At 38.1% G+C, this 24,252-nt stretch overlaps 1 protein-coding gene across 1 annotated transcript; it reads right to left on the bottom strand.

Annotated features, from left to right (window-relative positions):
- Positions 1-204: 204 nt before the first annotated feature.
- Positions 205-24,251, bottom strand: fip1l1a (FIP1 like 1a). The gene is made up of 12 exons (XM_080877559.1): positions 23,793-24,251; positions 22,407-22,444; positions 21,823-21,918; positions 21,625-21,722; positions 21,393-21,478; positions 19,000-19,096; positions 18,579-18,687; positions 15,372-15,408; positions 12,372-12,412; positions 11,755-11,926; positions 484-600; positions 205-392 (listed from the first exon to the last, which is right to left on the bottom strand). Exons 1-12 carry the CDS (start codon positions 23,843-23,845, stop codon positions 272-274), a joined length of 1,065 nt encoding a protein of 354 aa, XP_080733685.1. The 5' UTR covers positions 23,846-24,251; the 3' UTR covers positions 205-271.
- Position 24,252: the final 1 nt, after the last annotated feature.

The following is a 24,252-nucleotide window of genomic DNA, read 5'->3' as shown; positions in this document are numbered from 1 at the left end:
ACATTCCCTTCATCTGAAGAAAATCAACAGAAAAAGAAACAATGAAAGCATAGTGTACTAAACATTCATGAAATTATCCTTAGTTTTTCAAATAAAATTATTAATTTAAATGAATTATTACTACTGAAAATATTAATTTGTGAATGATGTTATCTATTAATTAATTTTCCGAAACAATATAATGTAAGAGGCCATAGGGCAGTTCTCTGTTAATCAGGCTGGGAGACTGAAAGTCAGTCAGATTTTAATTTCCTTTTTTGTTAGGAGAGAACTACTTGCTGGTTTCCTTGTTCTTCCTACATGTCTTGGCTTTTCTGTTTCTTTTCTGTTTGTGTCTCCTGTCCCTGTTCCCACCAACATCTCTGCTACTTCTGCTGCTCCTGACACTGCTGCTGTTGAAGACACAAGATAATGATCATTAAGGTTAGTTCTAGTATTTTCATCCTTTTACATATATGTGAGTGCGCTTGTTTCTCATTAGACCTTTCTGATCTTTTTCGTGATCCATCTTTGTTGCTCTTTCTCTTTTTTCCACTGCCTCTGTCATAGCAATACTTGTACCCTTGGTTCCTAGGCTCCCTGTGCTTCATTTGCGCTTCCCTGTTGCAGAAAACAAAATGGTTTTTATTTTATTCTTACATTACTTACTGATAAAACTTGAGAGTTTCTCATTGGGACATAACACAAAAGGGGGGGGGAAAGGCCTGTTGACCCACAGGAAGACTGCTGCTCTCTTGCTCCAGTGAAAGAGAGATAAGTCATGACTCAAGGGATTAAAACTGTAACCACTGTGTTAGCTTTTATAACCTCCCCCCGGCTTCCACTTTGAGTAACAAAGAGCCCAATACAAGTGTCACAGCATGCCTTTTACATAAAAGCCACACATCCACACTGCAGTTACCTATAAGTTTTAAATTCTAGTGTTCATATGACCTCTGGAAACACACATGCAAAAACATGGTGAAATCAGTCTAAATCAGCACTGGAGACATATTGGACAAAGCAGCTGCAAACATGTATGGTTTAAAATTTATAGTCCAATGGTTCTATAAGTGAGTGAGATGGTCTTTTCTGTGTCTACATTGAGCACCTTGAGGTACCTTAAAGACCAGGAAAAGGCTGATCCAGGCGTGTCACTCCCCAATTCTCTGCCTGATTTTCTCTCTAGGTACTAAATATCCTATTAAAAATAGCTAAAAATGCCTGAAAAAAGGATGTTTAAACATGTTTTACGCACTGCTTTTTTTGGCCAGTAAACCTATTTTATTGTGGTACTTATTACATCTTTGGACCAATGTAATGGCTCTGTTTTGTAATATTTGATGTCATGGATTTTATCCCATTATGCTGGCAGCTTGTTAAACTGTCGGTCAAACCACCTAGAACACTGCTTACAACTGAAAAATGATGAGAAATTCCTCTGTTGTTATCAGGGATGGTCAGTAACACCTTAGTGTAATCCAATTACTTTTTTCAAGTAACGAGTAAAGTAAGTAATTACTATTGCAAAAAAGTAATTCGATTACTGTTACGTTCCCATAAACATGCTGCGTTACTAAACCGTGAGTTTGTTTGTGAGAGTGTCTCATGACAATGATGTACGAACATGCGACGTGTGCAACAGACGTGTGTAGATTAACAATGGATAATATAAAGTGCGGGAGAGAGTACAACCATGCAGGGTTTAAAGATTGAAAGTACTGACATTACTTTAAGTTTGATTCTGTAAAAAGTGACAAGAACATTAGCATCTCCTGTACATTCTGCGTGGTAAGAAAATTTCTTTCTACAGCGAAAAATTTAACTTCAAATCTGAGCAAGCACCTATCACGCTGCCACAGCAATGTGAAATTCACAGAGGAACACCCAGATCCCCCCAGTGACATGACTGCTGCGGCACATTTTTGCTGTGTTTTACTTGCATCTATTTGAAAGAGTGAGTGTAAACACAAAAAATTTTTATTTATTTTTTTATATGCTGGAATATGCAGAAAATAGGTTTAAATGTTAAACAAATAATCTCCACTCAGAGACTGTTGCATTCAATTAAATTTTTGCTTGATGCAATGTGCATGTAGTTAAAAGAATAAAACCAATAAAACAAAAAAAGAGGCTTTTTCATTTGGTTCAATATTATATGATGGATTATGTTTTTAAAAAGTAACTAAGTAATAAAGTTGCTAATTACTTTTGAAAATAAGTAATTAGTATAGTAACAGGATTACTTTCTTGGAGAAGTAATCAGTAATTAGTAACTAATTACTATTTTCAAGTAACTTGACTTGGTTGTAAATATCAAAGGGTTAAGCTGCTAGCATAGTTTCTCATTTTGTAATTCAGTTCACAGCAAAAATGCAAGAAACCATGCTAAAAATTGTTGTTGCTCTTTTAAGGCCAGGGGCATTTAACAAATTGAAAAGCTCTTCCTTGATCCAATGTCATAGTATGGAGGGACATGAATAACTTTCAGATGATATTAGTCTCAGATAGTGTTCTTGCGAGAAAACGTATTTTCTATTAGAACAAATCAACAGAAGTAGCAAATGTACCTCAACTCATCATCTTGCCACTTATAAGAAAGGAAAACACTGGAGGATTTTGCCTACTGCAATGAAGTGTTTGGAAGAACATTGAGTGATAAATTATTCAGATACCTGAAAGCATCATGAAAGAATGTGGACTGAGTGGCAAGAAAAGTGCGTTTGGGTGCAGTACTACTGTGGTAGTAAAGACGGCCACTGAGGCGAAGTTGTGGAGTAGTTATAATTCATTTAAATACAGCTGTGAAATCATCCACACCAGTGAAGGTATTGGTACTCAAAAAAATGCCGCTGCACTCAGGTTGGCATACACTCAGCTTTAACATCAATGTGGGCTCTTGGCTTTGTGTTAGCATGCTGTCTGTGCAGATATTTCCAAAGTGCCGATGTTGAGTTAGAAGTAAAATGCAGCTGTTTCTGTCCTGGATGCAGTTTCCACTTTACCTTTATGCTCTTGTCTTTTCATGCAATAAAAATAAAAGTAGTGTCCATATCTCCATTCATCAAAATTTGTAGACCCATGCATCATTTTCTGCCTTGAACCAATATCGGCTGACTGTAACACAAGTACGTAGAAATATAGACGTTTGATGTTTTCTGTCTTTCTATCGGTCCTGAATGCAGATAACTTTATAACTTTATAATGCAAGTAACAACATAAGTGGAACTGTAATGTGATTACTGAATCGCAGTAACTTGTTACATTACTCCATTTCTGAAAAAATTTTACGTGTTACTTTCTAACACATTATACCCAACATGGGTTAGCTCCAACATAGTTTGTTAATCATTATGTTTTTACATTTATGTGGATACATATTTTTTTATCTCCTCCAAATTAAATTTGTATGATTTTGTTTGATTGTTTGAATTTTATCTTGTGCTTTCATTGCCTCTTCTTCTTCTTTTTCTATATTCCACCACATGAATTAACTCAGCAATGTTGAAATATTCTTCATTACTGTATTTTTATTTTACATGGTCTCTGATCTATACTCATATTCATACATTTTTTCATCTCCCAGTCACCAGTTTACCGAATATCAGGACTGATTTATCGTAATTATATTTGGGTTTTCTGTCTGCTCTTGGTTTTCCATATTTACCAGCAAGCTTTCTATGCATCAAGTCTTTGGATCCTCACCAATTACTTGCCCACCTTAATGGCAACTATGTTATCAGACAGAGACCAACTAGTTCTCTGCCTTCAAAGAAACATTGTTTCCTATTTTAGAATTCTGTAAATAAAATCTTTTCCTTCTGCTTCAGTGTTCTACATCTTTCAGTCTGCCAGCACCATTAGTTTTATTACAGCGAAAATCTTACCCACTGCTAAGAGTGAATGAGTAGTGTATTAAAATAATTTTTCCCCTCTCTATCTAACTTGCTCATCTCGCCACCTTGGCACAGCAATAGTCTGTAATTTTAAAATAATCAGCCTGACCTTTAAGAATCATCAGACTAAAGGCACTGTTCACGTCCCGTTTTTCCAAAAAGTCTATAGAAAAGTACAGATGATGCGCTGCTTATGCAGACAGTGTGCTCACACATAGCTGGAGTAATTATTATCATTCACTTGAACAACACAGAGAAAGAGAGAGAGAGCCTTAAGGGGCAACTGTTGCAAGTAAAAAGCTAAATATATTCAATATTTGTAGACAGCTCTTGTGTTAGCAGCAGGGACTAGGACTCTAGGCCCACATTTGTTCTTGCTCAAAGCCATTAGTTTTAACACAGAAACATCTCACCACACATAATACCATAAACACACTCAAATGACTCCAGAGGAAAGAGTAAATTATAGCATAAAAGCCTCCTTTCACATATATTTTTTTGTATTATTTTATTCAAAATTAGTGCTCAAGCTTGACCGGATGAGCACTACCGTAGAATTCACAACCTGACTGAGAAACCCTGATTCTTCAGAGAGTGGTGTTGTGGACACAAAGTACAATTTTTCAATTAACACAACCTGTATAGCAAGGGATGACTGCTTTGCAGTGAAAAAGAAATTTGTTTTTTTTTTTTCTTTTGTAGTAATTATCATTTAAAACACAATCATGGCCAAATAATGCAATCTTTATTGGGGTTGTCAAGCTTACGTCTTCTATTTGAATTTGTGATAAACATGCAGGACTTTTGCATATTAGAGCTGATTAACATGTAGATTCTTTGTATCAAGGTCACATAGCAGAATTTATACATAGTGTTAAGCTCACACACTTTTTAGAAATTTGATATTTAGGTAGAAAGAGTTGTCCTTATTTTTAATTTTCTACATATGTTCATTATGGTAAATTACATTGTTTTGGATTAACTGACATGTAGGATTGGTTCAATGTTCTCTGCTAGATAACCGGTGGTATAAAATGAGTAATTAGCTGACTAACTCTGGGTTTTATGCTCTACTTCTGCACAGGTTCATATAAAAGGCACAAATCAAATCAGACTCATTTAAATAGTAAAACGCTATGTTCTTCTAACCCTTTCTAATCTCACCTTATTCAGTTTTTGTATATTAGTATGTGAGAACAAAGACAGGGTCAGTGCATTTTACAATCATTGGAGTATAAATCTAAGACTAAATAAATTGTATGTGAGAAACATGTATGTTTCGTAAAATATAACTAGTATGCAATGACTTGATCAGCTAATATACAGCAAGCAAGCACACAAGTGTTTCTGGCAATGAGTGAAAGTCCTAAAACAAAGATATAAAAGCTGTACGGTCACTATGAGTTATAGCCGATATTATAGTGCCTGCATCTAGAAATATGTAAGTTAAAGTCAAGTCAAATTTTTATAGCACATTTAAAATTTTAAATTTCATGCCATATAAAATATACATAATTAACAATAACCAGTCAACAATAAATATGCACTAAAAAACACACTAAAACAATAAAAACATCCGGGTATCCTGCTCAGCAAAGTGTCGAGCAGTGTTTCAAAATGATTGAGTGACTGTGCAACTGTTTTGTCAAAGATTAGGTTGTTTAAAAGTGTCACAGACCGGCTCTGGGGACTCGGAGTCCGTGAGCAGTGGGGACTATGATTGTTGTTGTTGTGATTATTATTATTATTATTATTATTATTATTATTATTATTATTCTCATTTGGTGTGTCGTCTGCTTTGCCTCTGGTCTCTGTCCGCATCTGTATGTAGGCAGGTGTGTGTGTGTGTTGCGGTTTTCTGTGGCGAAGTTACAGGCACCTTCAGGCCGTGGCCTGGCTTGAGGACTGGCCACACCCGAAGTCCTTGCCACACACCTGCTCCTCATCTGGGCTCGTCGGGGGAGCTATTTAGAAGAGCGATGGAGCTTCCACCGACGCTGGATTATTGCGTTTGACTTCACGTCAGTCTTCTAGCGTAGTCGGAAAGTCTGTGAGTGTATGCCTGCTGGGATAAAGTGTGTTAATGGCTGCCTCTATTGTTTTCCCTCAGGAGGAATGTGGGACGAGAGAGAGCAGTGAGCACGGGGAGTGCAGAGACACTGGAGCAGAGAGCACTACACTGGGACTTTTTGGGAAGAAGACACGACATGGGAGTCTGGGACACTAGGGGATTTATTGCTGCTTACTTCACCACCTTGTAAATAAACACTGTTTGCACTGAAGAGTCTGGCGTTTGGGTCCTGTTTCCCCACCTCTCCACAGTCTGCCGACACAGACCGTGACAAAAAGATTAGGGATCACCACCAAAAATGCTGTGTTACCTCTGTTTTTGAGCCTGGATTGACAAATGTCCAAGAGCAATAGTTTCATAGACCTCAGGGCTCTAGTAAGAATGTAGGGCTGTAAAAACAACCACTGATACTCTTATAAACAAGTAATACAAATTTAAAACAGACCCTGAAATGGACTGGAAGCCAGTACAGAGGCCAGTACAGGTGTAATGTGATTAGACCATTCTTTTCTGTCAAAAGGCGAGCTGCTGCATTTTGTACAGCCTGCAGAAGAAGCTAGGAGCAACTGATAAAGGCAAAGAATTATTAATAGTTAAACTGAGAGGTAATGAAGGTGTGATTACTCTCTCAATGTCATGTGGAGGGAGGTAGGCCTTCACCTTACTGTGGAGCCTCATTTGAATACACAGGTAACAACAGAGCTAATCTGTTTATCTTAAAAGCAAAGTCAAAAATCACATCAAGGTTCTTTGAACTGGGTGACAGTAAGAAGCTAAAAGACCAATGGTGCTGTCATACTCATCGAAAGTGTTGAGTTGCCCAAATAAAATAATTTCTGTTCTATTTTTATCCAGGTTGAGGTTGAAATTTAGATACCAGATGATGCAATAGCAGTTGCACTACACACTGCCCCTCTCTCACCTGGACCAGAAAAACACATATGTGCGGATGCTGTTCATCGACTATAGCTCCGCCTTCAACACTATCATACCATCCAGACTCATCGTGAAACTCCGTGACCTGAACATCAACTCCTCCCTGTGCAGCTGGATCCTGGACCTCCTGACAGACAGACCTCAGGTGGTTCGGATCGGCAGCAACACCTCATCCACACTCACACTCAGCACAGGTGCCCCCCAGGGATGTTTGCTCAGCCCCCTGTACACCCTGTTCACCCACGACTGTACAGCAACACATAGCTCCAACACCATCATCAAATTTGCAGATGACACCACCATCATCAGCTGCATTTCTGATGGAGATGAGACAGCATACAGGGCAGAGGTGAGAGCCCTGACATCATGGTGCCGCGACAACAACCTGCTGCTTAACGTCAGCAAAGCCAAGGAGCTCATCGTGGATTACAGGAGACTGCAGAGAGGAGCCCACACCCCCCATCCACATCGAAGGAGCAGAGGTGGAGAGAGTCAGCTGCTTCAGATTCCTGGGCATCAACATCAGCGAGGACCTGAGCTGGTCACACCATGTTGGTGTGATCACAAAAGCAGCGGCTCTTCTTCCTGCGGCGCCTGAGAAGATTCGGCATGAACCCCAGAATACTTACAAACTTCTATCAATGCACCATTGAAAGTATTCTGACTGGCTGCATCACCACTTGGTACAGCAGCTGTAATGCTCTGGACCGCAAAGCTCTGCAGAGGGTGGTGAGATCAGCACAGCGCATCACCAGGACTGAACTGCCAGCCATACCGGATCTTTACACACAGCGCTGCATGAGGAAGACACAGCGGATCCTCTCTGATCCCAGCCACAGACTTTTCACACTCCTGCCATCCGGCAGGTGGTTCAGGAGCATCCAGACCCGCATTACCAGACACAGGGACAGTTTTTAACCACAAACTATCAGACTTTTGAACTGCTGACATTCCATACACACCACTACACACTCACTACAATTACAGGACTCTGCACACTGTCACTTCAACAAATGCTACTTAAATGCTCACTGCACAACTTTGTACAACCTGCAGATACTCTTGCACAAACTTGTAAATACCAACTTGTCTTAAATGTAAATACCAACTAAATTCTCTAATATTTAATACTTTTTCCTCTCTTTTTTTATTGTTGTTATTATTATTATTATTTTATTACTAATAAACTGCTATTTTCTGTTATTTTCTTCTCAATATAACTGCACACTCTCTATATGCTCATGTAAAGCTGAGGAGCACGAGGCAAAGAATTTCATTATGGATAAATGTGGCTACACTGTTATCTGTACATGACAATAAAACTTGAAACTTGACAGGCAAACAATGTAGAAGTAATTTTTAAATTTATCTGGCACAGGCACCAGCTCTGGGAAAAAAATGAGTTTCTTGAATGATACTGAAAGAGAAAGACAAAAACATGTCACACTAAGAGATAATAAAAAAAACTTTGGTGAAAGGAAAGTAAAAACAGATGTAGGTGAAAGAATGTCCAGGCCCCAAGACAGACCCTGAGGCCAGGATAAGTGTGGCATCAGGCACAAGAGTAGCCGAGGAAAATCAAGAAATACATGGGAATTTAGACTATGCTCTAACCTCTAAATCCAAATCTGATGTTTCAAAAATGATGAAAATGAAGTTGCATGAAAAAACTGTTTCCCCCTAACACAGGCAAAACTTTGGTAATTTTGAAATGTTATTCTTTAAATAATTCAACTAATAAATTAAGTGCAAAGGTAATAACGTGCTAAGCTTTCAGGAGTTTTGTTCCGAATTAGCAATAGCCTGATTTGGTTGCACAACATACCAGCAAACCTTTTTTTTTCAGCTATTAGCTCCTTTTTAATAAAATGTGAGCCATACCCTCTGTTAACGCTGAAGCGAGTCTTGGAGCATAATGATGCTTTTAATCTAACCTAATAGAAGATAATTATCATTTTAATTTCCTTATCACACTAGAATTTCTTAATTCCGTTATTATCCAGGTTTGATCGAATTATCCAAGAGGTATTAGATCTATGCCTTGTGTGAACTGATGTCAAGAAAAAGAGGATATTGCAATTCGTCACTGTGTTGTGCAAGGTCGGGCATATGTGTGAATGAAGGAAATGAAGAATATCTGAGGTACTGCCAGCTGGAAAAAGTTACGTTTATCATCCAAAGCTAAAATTTACAGTTAGGGGGCAAGTGTTGACCAAATGGCCAATCAGTTACTCAGACTGAATGTGTGCCCGAAAAGTACAATATATCACTCGGTCTGAATAAATGTACTGGTGAACAATAGCCTTGTGGAATCTATTAGTAGTGGGGTTAAATCCGAGGCATGATGTCACAGTCACAGCTAATAACCAGTAGCTGATACTTAGAAAACCTCTTGCCACACTTTGCCTGTGTGCATGAGTAAGCAAAGGACAAATAGGCTAGCTAGTTTCTAAATGAATAACACATACATGTAACACTCCCACTGACTTAGTCAGTGAACAATAAGGATGGCTAGCAAAGCTATGGAGGTCTCCATCTGCTTCTCTGTCCTGCCCACACACACACTAACAATAAATCCCCCTGGGCCTACTCTAAAAATAATCTAGAGCCCAGTAATAAATCAGCGTAACAAAAACATAGAACTTGTACATATGCATGTGTGTGTGTGTGTGTGTGTGTGTGTGTGTGTGTGTGTGTGTGTGTGTGTGTGTGTGTGTGTGTGTGTGTGTGTGTGTGTGTGTGTGTGTGTGTGTGTGCGTATCTGAATTCTGATCATCTGACCAGAATGTAGGACAAAAACGTCAGCAGAGCCACTAACGTGTGAGGAGCACACACTGGGCCAAAGGAATAGTCCTGTCAGCTGGGACCAAATCTGTAGAATGACTCTAAATCTCTTGTGTGTCTGTCATGCACATGTGATTCCCATTCTTCAGATCTTCTACATTTAGCCTATAACTTCCCATCTGTCCCATGTCCCACTTCCCTTATTTGACCCAAAATGTTGCTTTGAGCTATATGTATAAACCTGAATTCAAACATCTAGGGCATAAACACTCAATGAAATGCTCACCACTTCAAGTAGGAAAAGTGCTGAACAGCACAGAAAAGCATGTAAGGATATTTTAACAGAGCCCAGTACAGTAAGAAATACTTCAGCTTGTCATTTTTGCTATTTTGCACTTATTTTAATTGCAAGTTAATTACCAGCAACGCTTTTACAGTAGCTGATGCAGGGATTTGTTGTTATCAACAACATTACAGCTTTTGAAGCCAAAGAAACAGAAGAATTTCACCTGCATTGCATATATTTGTAGTTTCAAGTATTTAGAGGCAAAAGGGGTTGGCTGTAGCTCAGGAGCAATAGCAGGCCATCTACTAATCGGAAGATGGTGGTTTGACCCCTGACTGTCCCAGTCATGTCAAATATCCTTGGGCAAGTTACTAACCCCAGGATGTTCTCAATGAATGTGTGTGAATGTTAGATAGAAAGCACTTACGTGGATAATACACAAAAGAGTGCTTGTATGTCTGGTAGACTAGAAAAGAACTGTACATGAACCTATTCCTATTCCAGAAGGTAAAACCCCACGCAACCTAACAATACTATAAGCCTGCCTTTTCCTATAGTACGAGCTTCAGGTCAGCTGAGGAGTGTGTGAAAAGATGTGCCTGTGTGTATTACAGTTGACAGCTGTCTAAGTTAATAATAATTAAATAGAAATTTGGCTAATGGTCAACACTGAGAAATGTAGGGCATGATTTGGCTTGTTCACATGTTAGCATGTATGAGTGCTTGTACAGCAGGCGCTCAGGCTGTCACACTATAGGGTAGTAGGGCACTATGTGAAAATTGGAGAGGAAATTATACTGCTCCGATCAGCTGTGAGCCTCAGAGAGAGAGAGAAAAAACAATTTCCATGCTGAGGAGTGCAAACTCAATCTTTCTCTGGCAATAACTGGCAAATATAGCAAGTTATTCCCTCATCTCACTGCACCAGAAAAACTGAAATAGTTATGCCTGTGCTGGCAATAATTTTTCCTTGTCTTGCAATAGTCTTGATTTCTGTCACAATGGCCTTATGCTCTTTTGCAATAGTATGCATTTCTTCACTAGGGCCATTTCTCACAATAGTGTGTTTATTTTATAGCGATCAGCTGGAGAGCCAAGAGGGTAACCACTCACAAATACAATGCCTTTAGCTGTGTTAATAGAAACATTTTTGGGTAAGTTCAAATACTAAAATAATGTCGTTTATGTCTGTATTTTCAAGCACAAACTTAATTATTTAGAGAACTAATTAATCTATAAAAAGCAACTCTTTTTTAAAGTGTATTTTTTTATTAACACTTGTCTTGAGCAACTTTGGTTCTTCGGTTCTCTGCCATCTAAGACAGCAAACATAACACAGAAGCGGCTTCACAACCATATATTGCACTAATATCTTGTCCCTGTCTGGTCTAACCTGAAAAAACAGAGCTACAGAGTTTTACACTGCACCTCATGATCATTTTTTGGTTCTGTTTTTGTCTTTTATCTAAAATTTTCAATTGCTCTACAGCAAAATTCTCTCTCTTGCTCTCTTTCTCTTGCCCTCTCTCTCCCTCAGTGTGTGTGTGTGCAGGCAGGCTGCAAATACACACATACTGAACAAGGCCAGGAGAGAATGAATATCTGGATTACTTCCAATATATTATATGTTGCCTAATCCAGAAGGCCACAGCTGCACAGCAGACATTCAAATTCAACTACTGCAGAGGCACCCAACAGTGGAGAAAGGAAGAACAAAAGGATAGAGTACACTGTGCTAAATGCAAAGTGCAAACTGAAGCACATACATTAAATAAAATCATCATCAGTTCACATAGACCAACCTATAATAGGAAGAGGAGCAGCCCTCCTTCTCTCTATTTCTGCTTCTTTTGTTCTCTTTATCTTGACCATGCGCTCTGGATCTGTCTCTATCCTTGTCATGCTTTTCCTGCAATATGTAGCATTCCCGAGCCTTGGTGGTATCAATCACTCCAGGGCTGATGGTGATTCTTCCTGGGATTAAAAATGATACACCCATTAAAGAACAGAACCAAACCAGGTCAGAAAATTGGGGAGAGCAACTAACAACCACATGCATTACCATTTGTTTAGCAATTAGCTCTGAGCTTTGAACCAATTCTTCTCACCTATTCTCACCTATTTCTTTTTCTCTAACGGTTAACACAGAAAAAGATCTAGTAAATATATTCACATACTGGAAGTTCAAACTGAATATGTAGGGGAGCTGAATAGTAAGGATTATGATTCAGTTTTCCAATACTCAAGACAGCTGAGAAATATGAATGAGAGAGCACGGCCTAAGGTAATTTTCAGAATGGTTGAGTGCTTGGACACCATACCTAACAGGTTCACTAAGACAGTGTAATATACAGTACTGATCTATCTTGAAACAGTTAATAAATATGAAACACTATCTCTTATGGACAAATGTACATACTTGATGAAGCTGATGGGCTGTTAAAACTTGTAGAGTTCCCACTGAAAATAGAAAATAAAGAAATATGTGAAAATCCTATATTTACATCAGACCTTTACAGATGATCCAAGTTTACATTCTTTTTTTCAAACTTCAGTTTCCATAAATGGCATTAAGAAGGCTTTCATGATAGCATTTTTGAATTTTTTTAAAAAGACAAATTACTGTTACTGAGCAGAATTTATTAAAACATACAATTAGTAGTATTAGCAGATCTAACAAAAGGACAACATACATTACACATAGATTTACACCAACCGTATGTGTCTGAGGCCCAGAGTTCTGAGAACTGTATAAATGATTCTTTTGGTTTTGAAATGTGATTTATATTCCAGTTCTGTATTATTTATAGTTATTATGTATACTATGTGTTTTATTGTGCCATTTATTAGATAATTCCCTTTTGTCATGCCATTTGGTTCTCTCAGTCTTGTCTCGGAATTTGTCTTTTTCTCGTTCTTGTTCTCCTGTTAGTTGTGTCACTTTATTCTTGTCGCCCTGTTCTGTTGTGGGTCACTTTGCTTTATTTTGGTGACCATTGTTCTCTGTGTCTTGTGTCAAGTTTTTCTTCTTGTGTCATTATGTTAAAGGTCCTCGGCTGTTTTCACACCTGTTACCACACTCTCATTTTCTTGTGTCTATCGTCTACGTCTCCCTTTGTCCTTTATTATGTTGTCCCTGATTGCTGTGTATCTCCTTGCCATGTGTTCCCAGAAAGTTTCTGGTATTTGGATTGTTTGGTTCTGCTCTGTAATGTTTTTGGATTTCTTTATTCCCTACAGCATTGAAGCTGAGTTTTGAGCTTATTTCCTGTTTCCTGCATCCTCAATTTGGATCCAGCTACAAGATGACCCTCGACAGTCTCTTTTTATCTGCTTCTGGCAGATTGTATTTGTAATTGTCTGTTTACTGTCTTTAATGTTTAAGGAATGTTAATGTGCATTCTAAAAAAGGAAACCGCATGAGCAAACAAATTTACAGATGAATCAGTGAAGGAAAAAATAAAAGAAGCGGGTCTGCAAAAGGATCAAAGCACTTTTACAAATGCACAGCTGTGTTCTCCAAGTGTTTGAAGTGACTGGCTCATTGTCAAGGCATAGTGTGTGCTCGCCAACGCAAGAGGAACGGATGGAGGGCATATTACTGATAAAATCTGGGTCTTCTGTCCGTCCACGTGGCCAGGGCACACTTGCCTCCAACTGAAAACTTCCGAATGAGCTGAATGTGAACTTGGCTTTTGTTTGAAGCTCATCCAAATGAACGCCTTTCCAACAGGTGTGAGCCCAGTTATGTTGCTCCATAAATCCAAAAGTAAACAGTTCCATCGCTGAGGAATTTTATTTTTGGCTCAACAGATGCACAAGAAGTTAAAAGACTTACTTATGAATGGAGAAGAATCAATGAATGGAAGAGGGAGTCTGGTTCTCTGAGCATGTGACAGGTAGCAAAGCCCAAAAAGATTGGTAATGTAATATACACTTGAAGGTTGATAATGCTCAGAATCAACAGCTTTGGTCGAGGAGACTGATTGAACACACACCAAAATAAAGTTATAGATGTGTGATAAAACTCTATGGAAGATATGGCAAACATGCAAGTCATTATCATGCTCTAACGTTCCTTTATTAATAGATCACAGTTTTTATACTGATTCGGCCTCCCTCTAGGATGACTAAAGGAATATTATTGTGAGATATGTATAAAACATAGATGAACATGATTTTACACTACCACTGCCTGAACAGTTAACTTTACCACATTAAAATTTAGCTCATTTTGAATAATTTTTCCAGTGATTTTTGTTTGTTAGTTAATTTTCCTACAAAGGGACATTTTCATTTTGAGATTAATTGTTACATCCTGTCACTATAAGGGAACAATGTTGTAGAATTGCCACAGTCTAATCAGATCTTAAGTATTTTTGAAGCCCTCAGGACCCTTGGCCCTCATTGCAGCATGGCATGTCAAGGCCAAGATGATGCCAGAAATACCTGCTGTTCCTAATAGCCCCAAGGGAAAGGCAACAGTGAAACCAGGACTATCACTGCACATGTGTATACTTTTTTTTTAAAGTTTAAAAGGAAATTATTCATAAAGCACACAGGAGATGGCTGGCAGAGTTCATAGGAACAGTAAGTCCCTGAAGGATGTGAGGATTTGGCAGATGGACTGAGATGTGAGAAAAACCATCTTTATGGACAAAGTACTGAGCACATTTAGGCACACATCAGACACAGCAAATTAGGGGAAGGGAAAAAATAGGAATGAGAAAAGAGAGAAAAGATGAAGGAACAGGAAGCTAGTGAGACAGACAAACAGAGCTGGACTCAGGAAGGCTGGATACAGACAGCATCCAAGTGAAACAAGCACAGCAGCAAACACAAATGGAGTAGGGCTGCATTCATTAACGTGTAAGAAAATGCAAGAGGGGTGCAACGTGGCCCACTTGTGATCTAAGTTGTGTAAATTACTGCTGAAATGTGGGAGTTTGCAGACAGGTTGTGACATAGATCGGAAAAGCAGAGTGGAGGGGGTGCCTGGAATACTGATAAACAGGAGACTGGAGGAACAAACAAGGTTGCTATCTTGCTTTCTACCTTATATGGCCATTGATTCAGTTGGAAGATGAGCAACAGTGCATGGTGTACAGAAAAGAAACCCCAATCCAAGTTGATCTTTAGAGTCTAACTAGAGACACCTGGTCTGTTTCAGAAGTTGTTTTATCAAACTTTTGAGTTACTTCCTTTCACACTAACGTAATAATCGCTTGACTAATGATTTCTAGTCCAGTCTCTGAGTAACATTTTTCTTTCCCTCCCTGCACATTTGCTGAATTTGTGAGGGAGTCCGGTTTTCACTTTTTCACTGACACAGTAACCTTCAGTTTCTCCTCATTACGGTCATTACATATAGAGCTGACCTACAACTGATGCATAAAGATAGACACATTATAGGGCTTACCTGACCGAAGTAGCAGTAGAGGAGGGAGGTTGGGGACCTGAGCAGGAAAAGAAGACAGCAAAGTTATCTATTGTTCTCTTCAGTAATACTGAAATTCCAAAAAAAAAAAAAAGATTTTAATACCGTAACTACATTCAACCTCAAAAGGGAAATAATAATATACCCACAATAATTTGCTGCTTTAATTAGAGCAAAGAAAATAATTATTTAATTATTGCATGAAAATTCACGAAAAAGCTGCATATTAAAGGTTGTACCCCTTAACAGTTTAGAAGGTTTAGAATATTATACATATTCCAAATGCAGATTTTGTCCAACACAGGCCAAATATTTTAATCAAATGGAAACAGAAATAGTCTAAAATCATACATTAAACGTGAGAAGATGTTTTGTTATTATTAATATAGCAACAAATAACAGAAACACAAGACAAATAACAGAAACACAAGACAAATAACAGAAACAATATAAAAGAATATGAAAAAATATAACCCATTACCAGGAACATGCATTCATAATTTATAGTGCTGCATCTTTTAATCTTAAGAAATTAGATCAGCCTCAAAATGTCAGTGCAACAAAATGTAGCAAGTGCTACTTGCCTTTTCCTCCATCAATAAAACAGAACAAGTCAAATGCTTGAGTGCACACTTAATGGACCCACTTGTTATAATGCTCAAATTTTACGTGACCAAGCTGCAAAATCAGCTCTCACACTTGCTGTACGGAGCCAATGTGTGTACACATAAAGACACACATACAAGCACACATATATAGAGAGATTCCTTTGAAGACTCAAGGCACAAGCACACATTCACATCTGGATACCATCTCCTACTTTTTTTTTAAAGACCCCTAACGTGAGAGTGGCTAGAAACAGCTTGGTTGAAGCAGGAGGAAGAATAATATGAGCTGCTATGTGTGCTGTACATATGAGCTGCCTGAATTTGAAAAGAACATCAAGATGCCGTCCTGTGAATAAATCTAAAACACTGTTTTTTCCCTTTCAAATACAAGTTCCACAGAGTTGAGATGGGCCGAAGTGCTCATGGAGGAGTGCGGTTTTTGATACTTGAGACACCTGGACACCCAAAGAAAAGAGCAGAATTTAACATACACGTACAAACTTCTCAAAATTCAAGACATCGAAGTCTGAGAGTGTAGCCTGGAGGGTCTTCAGGTAATTCCCTTTAATGTGATTCCATGATGTGAATAATCAGGAACATGAAGAGTGCAGCATGTAAAAAAACATCTGCGACAAGCTCTCATTACTGCAAATAGATGAGGTCACTGCATGAGACATCACAAAGAGTTTGTAGAATGAATTATACTACAGAAAATCTAAGTGGATTGTAAAATGTGATTGGCAGTATTAGTAACTTTGCTAATGGAATGCTATGCAATGCATACTGTATACACAAGCAGATGCACAAAGTACACAGCAGCTTGTCCATAAACATGCCATCAAGGTTAGCGTGAGTGAGTAATTGTTTTTACCTGTGGTGATCTCAAGTGAGTGTTTGATGGAGGCTAGAGTTGCATGCTTGGCAGCATATGAGAGAGCAAATGGCTGAGGGCTAATTGCATCTGATTGTTTTTGCGTGGTTTTGAGTCTCGTGCTAATGCTTTACAGAGCTACAGGCTGCAGTGTTTTAGATGGAGCTGATATTTCACATGGGACAACTGGCTGCTGTTCTGCACTGCAGCACAGGCCCAAGTGATCTTTGTTAGTGTAAAGGCTACTGTCTCCCATACTCTCAGATGCAGCAATCTGCAAGGACAGATGTGCATAAATCTTCTTGCAGTGACAGCATCCTGTCATTACACTGTCACCTGTTAAAAGCACAGCCATCAGCTCTTTACAAGAAAACTAGCATTCTCCACTCTAAAGCTGAAAATCAATACAGGGCACAGATTTTTTTTATGTTATGAATCAAAACAAAACAAAAAAATTATAAGGTTAAAAAAGCATTTTTTTTAAAAAGTCTTATTGGTAATAGTCCTAATGTTGCTCTGATTGTTCATCACGGGGCATTTACTTGCATAGTCAGTTTTTTAAAAGAGTTTAAAAATCTGCTCAGTTCAGTCAGCGAGGACATTCACATACAAGCTCTGTTGCTACAGTGATTATAGTGACCCAGTAACCAGCTGTATGGAAGATTAGCTGCAGTGCACAGCAGCAGGCAGCATCACCTTCACTGTGCTGCACTGATAGATGACACAAGTACAACCCTGTAATGACACAGCTCCACTCCAAAATGTGCACCTATGAAAAACACTTGGCATCTAATGTGACCTTACTGAAAAACAAACCAAAAATTAAAACAGCCCCTTCTTTTCCTCTGCCCTATTCCCCACAGTTGGGTCTGTTCAGCACTTTTCTCGTGCCTCAATCTGCAGACCCAGCAACTTTTTTCTTTTTTTTACCAGGGGCTATTTTTATCATGCTACACATTTGCCTCACACAAGGAGACAGGGCCTATAACTTAAAGAAAGGGGAGTGGTCGGCATTAAAGCTATGCATATAACTTCAAAGCTGGTGCCGGCAGGATGTTTGATATTTTGGTTGTATTAGTGGCTCTGGCACGGGTTTTGCTGTGCAGTATGGGGCTCGGAGGGTAAGGGGCAAGCAGGCCTAAGCCGGCATTTCTATTTCAGAGCCTTTGAAGATGAAGATATGGCATGTGCTCAGCTGTGTGCTTGCGCCAGGGAGCCTTCCTGGATTTCAATATGATTCACTGCAAAGACTAAGAGGAAGTCTAAAGACTGATGGACTCCCACCTGGACAGCACTAGATACCTGACTGCAGGAAGACATATATCCATACAGTGCCTTCAAACACATGCAGGCAGGTGCAGAGATACACACGTATACACACAGTTAAGTTCACCTCTGTCCTTCAACTCCACAGGATAATTTATTATGACACGTGTTGCAGCTTCACAAACACATGGTCTGATTGCTATTAGTCATTTGTGCAGCTGCATGATGCATGATGTGTCCAACAGAGGGTTCTCTTTGGGGCCTTAACACCTGAAAATCTTAGTATTAAATCTAAATATTCTCCCGCAGATAACTCACATGTTCATAATTATCATGTCACATGAAAAAGAACATACAAGAACCTTTCTCAAATAGTTTTGTAAATATAGTAAATAAGCATTAATATAAGTAAATGTGTTGCATTCCAATAGCAGAGTGACTTACGTGGTGGAACTCTCTTTTTAATAAATTTAAAGAAAGAGTTCTTGCTGAGTGGAGGTGGCAGCTGATTAGTATTACTGCTGTCCTCATAATGGCACATCTCACAAACAACCTGAAAAATAAAGATAGTTACTGTTATTTATGACAACAATAAAAAGAAATCTCATTTAAAAAAATGACAGCGACAAACTATCAACAATAAAGTTGTAGGCTGAACCAGTAGCTTAATACACATATAGTTTTTTTTACAAAAATTCTGTGCGGAACACAATAAAAATGCTATGTTAATTGAAATTCCCATAGTTCAATCAATTGTCTGCAGGTTGGTTCATGCCAAAAGGTTTAATTATAGCTTCCGAGACTGATCATTTCAGGTCCTCCTGCATTGGTGCCCATCCTTATTAAACCCATACTAACATAATACCTGAGTGTTGCTGCCTCCATCATTATGACATTGGTGCCCATCCTCTCTGCTGGATTCAGGTTGTCCTCCAGCCAAATTAGTGATAGGATCTGAATCTCTGTTGATCAGGTAATATGATAAAGACTGTACAAATACATACAATGTTTTGATAATGTCCTAAAAAAGGCAAGTGGGGGTTCTCATACATAAATCCTTCTTTTTAATGTGATGCTGATGTGCACTTATATAACATTTTTAAAAACAGGACATTCATTTATCCTAATGTCACTTTCAATGTCCTTACTTAAACCCCCTGCAGGTCCATTAACGCATTAAACCTCCTTATCTGGGTCATCTTGCCATCTTCACAAAACAGCCCTTTACAGCCCTAAACCCTGCTACACTCACCCCGAGTGAGCTCATACACACACATACGCACACAAGCGGAATGTTAACCCGCTTCTGTCACAAGGACTTTATCAACAGTAGAGAAAAGCATACATAAAAAAGTAAAAACGCCTACATCTAATGGCAACTCAATAGGGAAGTGCCTGCAGCTCCTTAATGTCTCTTTGCTCCAGATCTGAGAACACAAACACTTTTGACCTGAGCTGCACAAAAACAAACCAAAATCTTTACTACATTATCATGTAACACACTAGTAAATTCCTTAACCAAACAGTAGACCCTCTTTGAATAAAGAGGGTCTTGGTCAATCGCTGTCACATAGGGAGAGAGACATGACACACACATGACTCAGATCTGTGTCCTCCTCCTAAGGGTAAACTTGCCGATGGAGAACAATGACATCAAGTAGGACAGATCTTAAACTGGCTGGCCATTTCTGTCAGTCAGTCTCAGATGATGGTCAAGGCATCCAACAGACATCTTAATCACCATTAAAGTAAATGAATAGAAGCAGTGGTAAAGAACCTGTTTTGCATGGGACAGCTTCACTCAATGGCTGAAAGCATGGTTTTATAAATAGCTGCAAAGTGCTTGCTGAGAGTGAATGTTTTTTCCTAGCATTAAAAAAAAAAAAAAAAAACAGGCCCCTCATGAGTGTGTACACGATTTTTTTTTTGATTCGTTGATGACTTACTTTGCATCTAAGCACAATCCATCCATAAAGCAAAACCCCTGCAACTGTGTTACCCTATTTGACAGAGGTCTGTTCACAGTGTTATTTATGACCTCGAATAAATCAAAACCAAATTAACAGGATTTGTTAAAAATTTTAATTGAAATCTGTTTAGCAATGCACCAAAAATATCTCTTTGCAGGAAAAACACACTTGTCTACACATAAAGATTTGGCACTAACTGGGTTATAAAGCCCAATCTAGTTATGTTTGATGAATTGGTCGCTGCAATCGCAAACTGTGACGTCAAAATGCCAAACCTTTTATATTTGCACTTGTCTGCAGCATTTTTCATTAGTGAGTCATGGCTTGGAAAAACACACCGCTGGAATAGCAACAGAGGAGGTCATTTACAGAAAGCTGAAAATCTCTTTTTTTTTTCTATTGTCTCGATCCACAAATTCAGTGTCATCTAAAAGTCCAATGCTCCCACACTGATGGATGGCACCTCCAGCTCATCCATTTTATAAATGTACCAGCAGTGCCTAAATCATCTAATGTATCAAAAGAACAGTATACAGTAAACAGAGACGCTATTCGCCTAATCAGTTCTACAATTATATATTTATTACACTAAATTCTAATGAATTACTACAATTTTTAACTAAAACTACCGCGGCTGTTAAAGTTGGAGTAAAAATCTGCATTAATTTCTGCTGGCATAGGGTTACATTAAAGAACCTAAAATGGAAATACTAATCAGGGTTTTTCCTGACTCCAATTGGCCTATGAATGTTAACACAGTTATTTTGTGTTCAGATAAGTCTTCTTATCTTCAAATGAACAAAAGTGGTTTAAATAGTCTCTGCTTAAACCTTTTACCCTGCTCAAGTAAAGCACAACTGTAAATAAGCATTGACTTGTGCCCAAGACAAGCTATGATCACAAAGTAGTGTCACTGTTGTTAGCAGATAAATCATAAATGTATGAAATATAAATACGGGAAAAAAGAATGGCACAAAGCCTAAAATTTTTTTAAAAAGCTTTAACCTTCGATGAAATTTTGCCTTGGGCTTTAACAGATGAACATAAGTCTGTGTTTACCTCAACATTTTGCAATCCCTTGCCAAAACAACCCTAATATGCTGAGCACATCTTAGGATCACAGAAAACAGATGGCATCAGGCAGATAGTTGCCGTGTCACAAACAAACAGAAAAAACCAGCTGCCAGCTTCTTCTGGCTCTGAGCTCAGAGCAGTAGCATAGAATGGGATATAGGGTGTAGGACTGAAGGCACAAAATATAACAGTATGGAGAAGACATATTACTGACCTGAAAGCTACAATAGATGGTCTGCCTGGGGAAGAATAAGCACAAAACACCTCCTCTTCTTCATATCCAGTGTGCCTCTTCTGGGCCTGAGCAGAATAACAATTTCTCAAGTTTCAGTCTGATTTATTATTCCTAACTATGTTCTCCTGTTTAAGTGAAGGGTCTCTTTAAAAAGAAGGCTGACTAAATCACATTAGTGATAGCATTATCTTACCCTGTCTTTAGCATTTACCTTTCTTATCATGCCATGAAGTTTTGCTTGTTTCCTACAGTAAGCATTCCAGCTTTCTTCATCAAAACCATAGTTAAAGTAATCTGAGATGTTAGCGCCTAAAATAAAAACACTAAATGGTAATGAATAGGTCTGAATGTAATTACTGAATGCATACAAGAATCTCATTGATGTGTCAGGTCAAACAACAATACTTACCAGCTTTTCTCCATGGCTTTTTCTCCAAAAACTCTACTTTCTGGTTAATTTCTTCATTTCCTTGGACTTTTTCTAACAATAGGTCATTTGTAGTACCTGTAAATCATCCCAATGCAGACATAATGATGTCACATACATTTCATATATTTGTCACATATATCGTCATTTCTCATTTATTTTCAATAAGGAATATTTTAAATCATAAAGATCTGAGTTAAGTCAGCTGATTTGCAGTAATGAAGCTGACATTCTCAATGTGAAATAATTATGAATATGTGTAAAATGACTGAAAGTGTACTTTTTTAAATGTCAAATGGTCACTGGGTTCTCTAATAGGCTGATAGTTTTCACTGTAAAATTCTATATTTAAATTCTTGGCTGACTCTGAGGAGAAATATAGTCACTGTGTGTCTTTGGAAGCTGAATGCATATCAGTTAACTGATATAAGACATTTATATCTTATAGTCTTCTTATTTCTTAAACCAAGTTTACAATAAAGCCTGGTCTTTGTGTGGCTGTTTTGTTTAATGTTTCACTGTCATTTGTGTTGCCCAAAAATCTCAAAAGGGTTGTCACTACTCACCACCTACATGTTGTGTCCTCCTAAGATGCATAAATGTACTGCAAGAAATAAGGAGGCCCTCACATCATCACCACTGTTATCTCTATCATCATCATTAGTAACTTTAAATAACAGAAAGAAACACTTCTGTCTGGGTTGAGTGCTGATGACACAATGCGTTAACTTAAACACTATGAAAATATCTCAAAGCAAATTTTTGACAGAAGGGGGTTTTTGACAAATAAGGCCCATTCATAACATACCTAACAGCTACAAAAACACAATAAAAAGCTGGAAAAATTCAAAATAATATGTCATTATCATCTTGGACAGCTTTCAAATTGTCCCATAAACAAAAGAAAGGGATGAAAATAATATCAAATCATCAAAATAGAAAAGAATTTCCACTCACACAGATAATTGTCAGAATGATTTTACATTACTGCAAGAACACTAAACCTTGATGGGTACAAGTGAAAAATGGCATTTAACCATGTCTATTCACGTTCAGGTTTTTCATGTGGGTATTTTTTTTCCCATTAGGCACTGATCAACGTAAGTGACACTGTTGTTCTTTAAATTGCTTGCATGATTTCAAACAAATTCCCAAATGCAAAAACAACTAAACTATCCCGCCCAAAAAACAACATTGTTTAAGCCTTAGTATCCTTTACAGTCACTAACTGTAATTGGCATGTTATGCTACATTTATTCTGAGGCATAAAGGCTGGTGTAAACATACAAAAAAAAAATAAAAAAAAATCAGGGCTCCAGTTGTATGATTGCTAACATCCCCATTTCCCAGCTCACAAACAAATACCTCTCGCCTGACAGCGAGTTAATGAGCATCAAATTCTTTTTAATGCTCGACATGACTGATTGCACATTTCGGGCAGCACACAAGGTGCCGTCACATGTATTGTGCAACTATAATGTCATTATCGTACTGTGAAAACTGTATTATACCTGAACGCTTCATTAGTATAATACTGTTGGAAATAATCATGCCATTACAGTTTATTTTCAATTTGTCTACTGCTCACTGCAATTTACGGCCTGTGAGACGAGTATCTAACTCCTTCTAATTCATGACAACAAAATTAATATTGCTTTGTAACTTTCAATAATTTTGTATTCTTTTGTATTGAATTGTTTCCTTTAGTTTTTAGTGGTTTAACTTAATTTAAACAACATTTCATGTATATTTTTTTTATTATTTAGAATATTGTCTTGACATATAAAGGGTCCCCTGCTTGGTTAGCGTGGGGACCCTTACTGGTCCAGTGTCGAGTACCACTACGCCTTATATACATATATGCACATATATATACACGCGCAATGCCAGAACAATGGCTGTACACAACTGTAAATTTGCACACTTATTTATTTAAGGCACTGGCTACACACCTGGGTGAGAGTCCAACCCTTTGTATCTCGTGTCGGTCATCTGTGGCGTTCATGTCATATACCCCTAAAACAAGGAACTTGGAGGCACATTAAAATCAAAGTGGCTCTATTGAAAACAGAAGAAACAGCTGGCCTCTTTAAACTAAGCTATGGTATCTTTCCGTTAAACGCTGGGGGAAGTGATTTAAACAAATATAAAGAGGAACTCATAACTCTAAGCATTAAACATTTTTAGGGGTTTAATTGTTTGTGCCAACTGTCATTTAAATTCGTTTTTTAATGAAGGAAGCTCGTGTCAACAAATCGCCATGACTAATTTCAATTAGCTTAAAATCCATCAAGACTAATTAAACTTCACATGTTTAACATAATTTTTGAGATTAAATTTACCCGCTGGATCTTCCCCCTTTTAGCTCTTGTCGTTCTTGGTTATGGTAGTGAAAGTCTAGATACTTCGTGA

This window comes from Rhamphochromis sp. 'chilingali' (genome assembly GCF_963969265.1).
Source record: "Rhamphochromis sp. 'chilingali' genome assembly, chromosome: 3".
NCBI lineage: Eukaryota > Metazoa > Chordata > Actinopteri > Cichliformes > Cichlidae > Rhamphochromis > Rhamphochromis sp. 'chilingali'.
The sequence above is the reverse complement of the archived record's forward strand: the minus strand, read 5'-3'. Positions and strand labels throughout refer to the sequence as shown.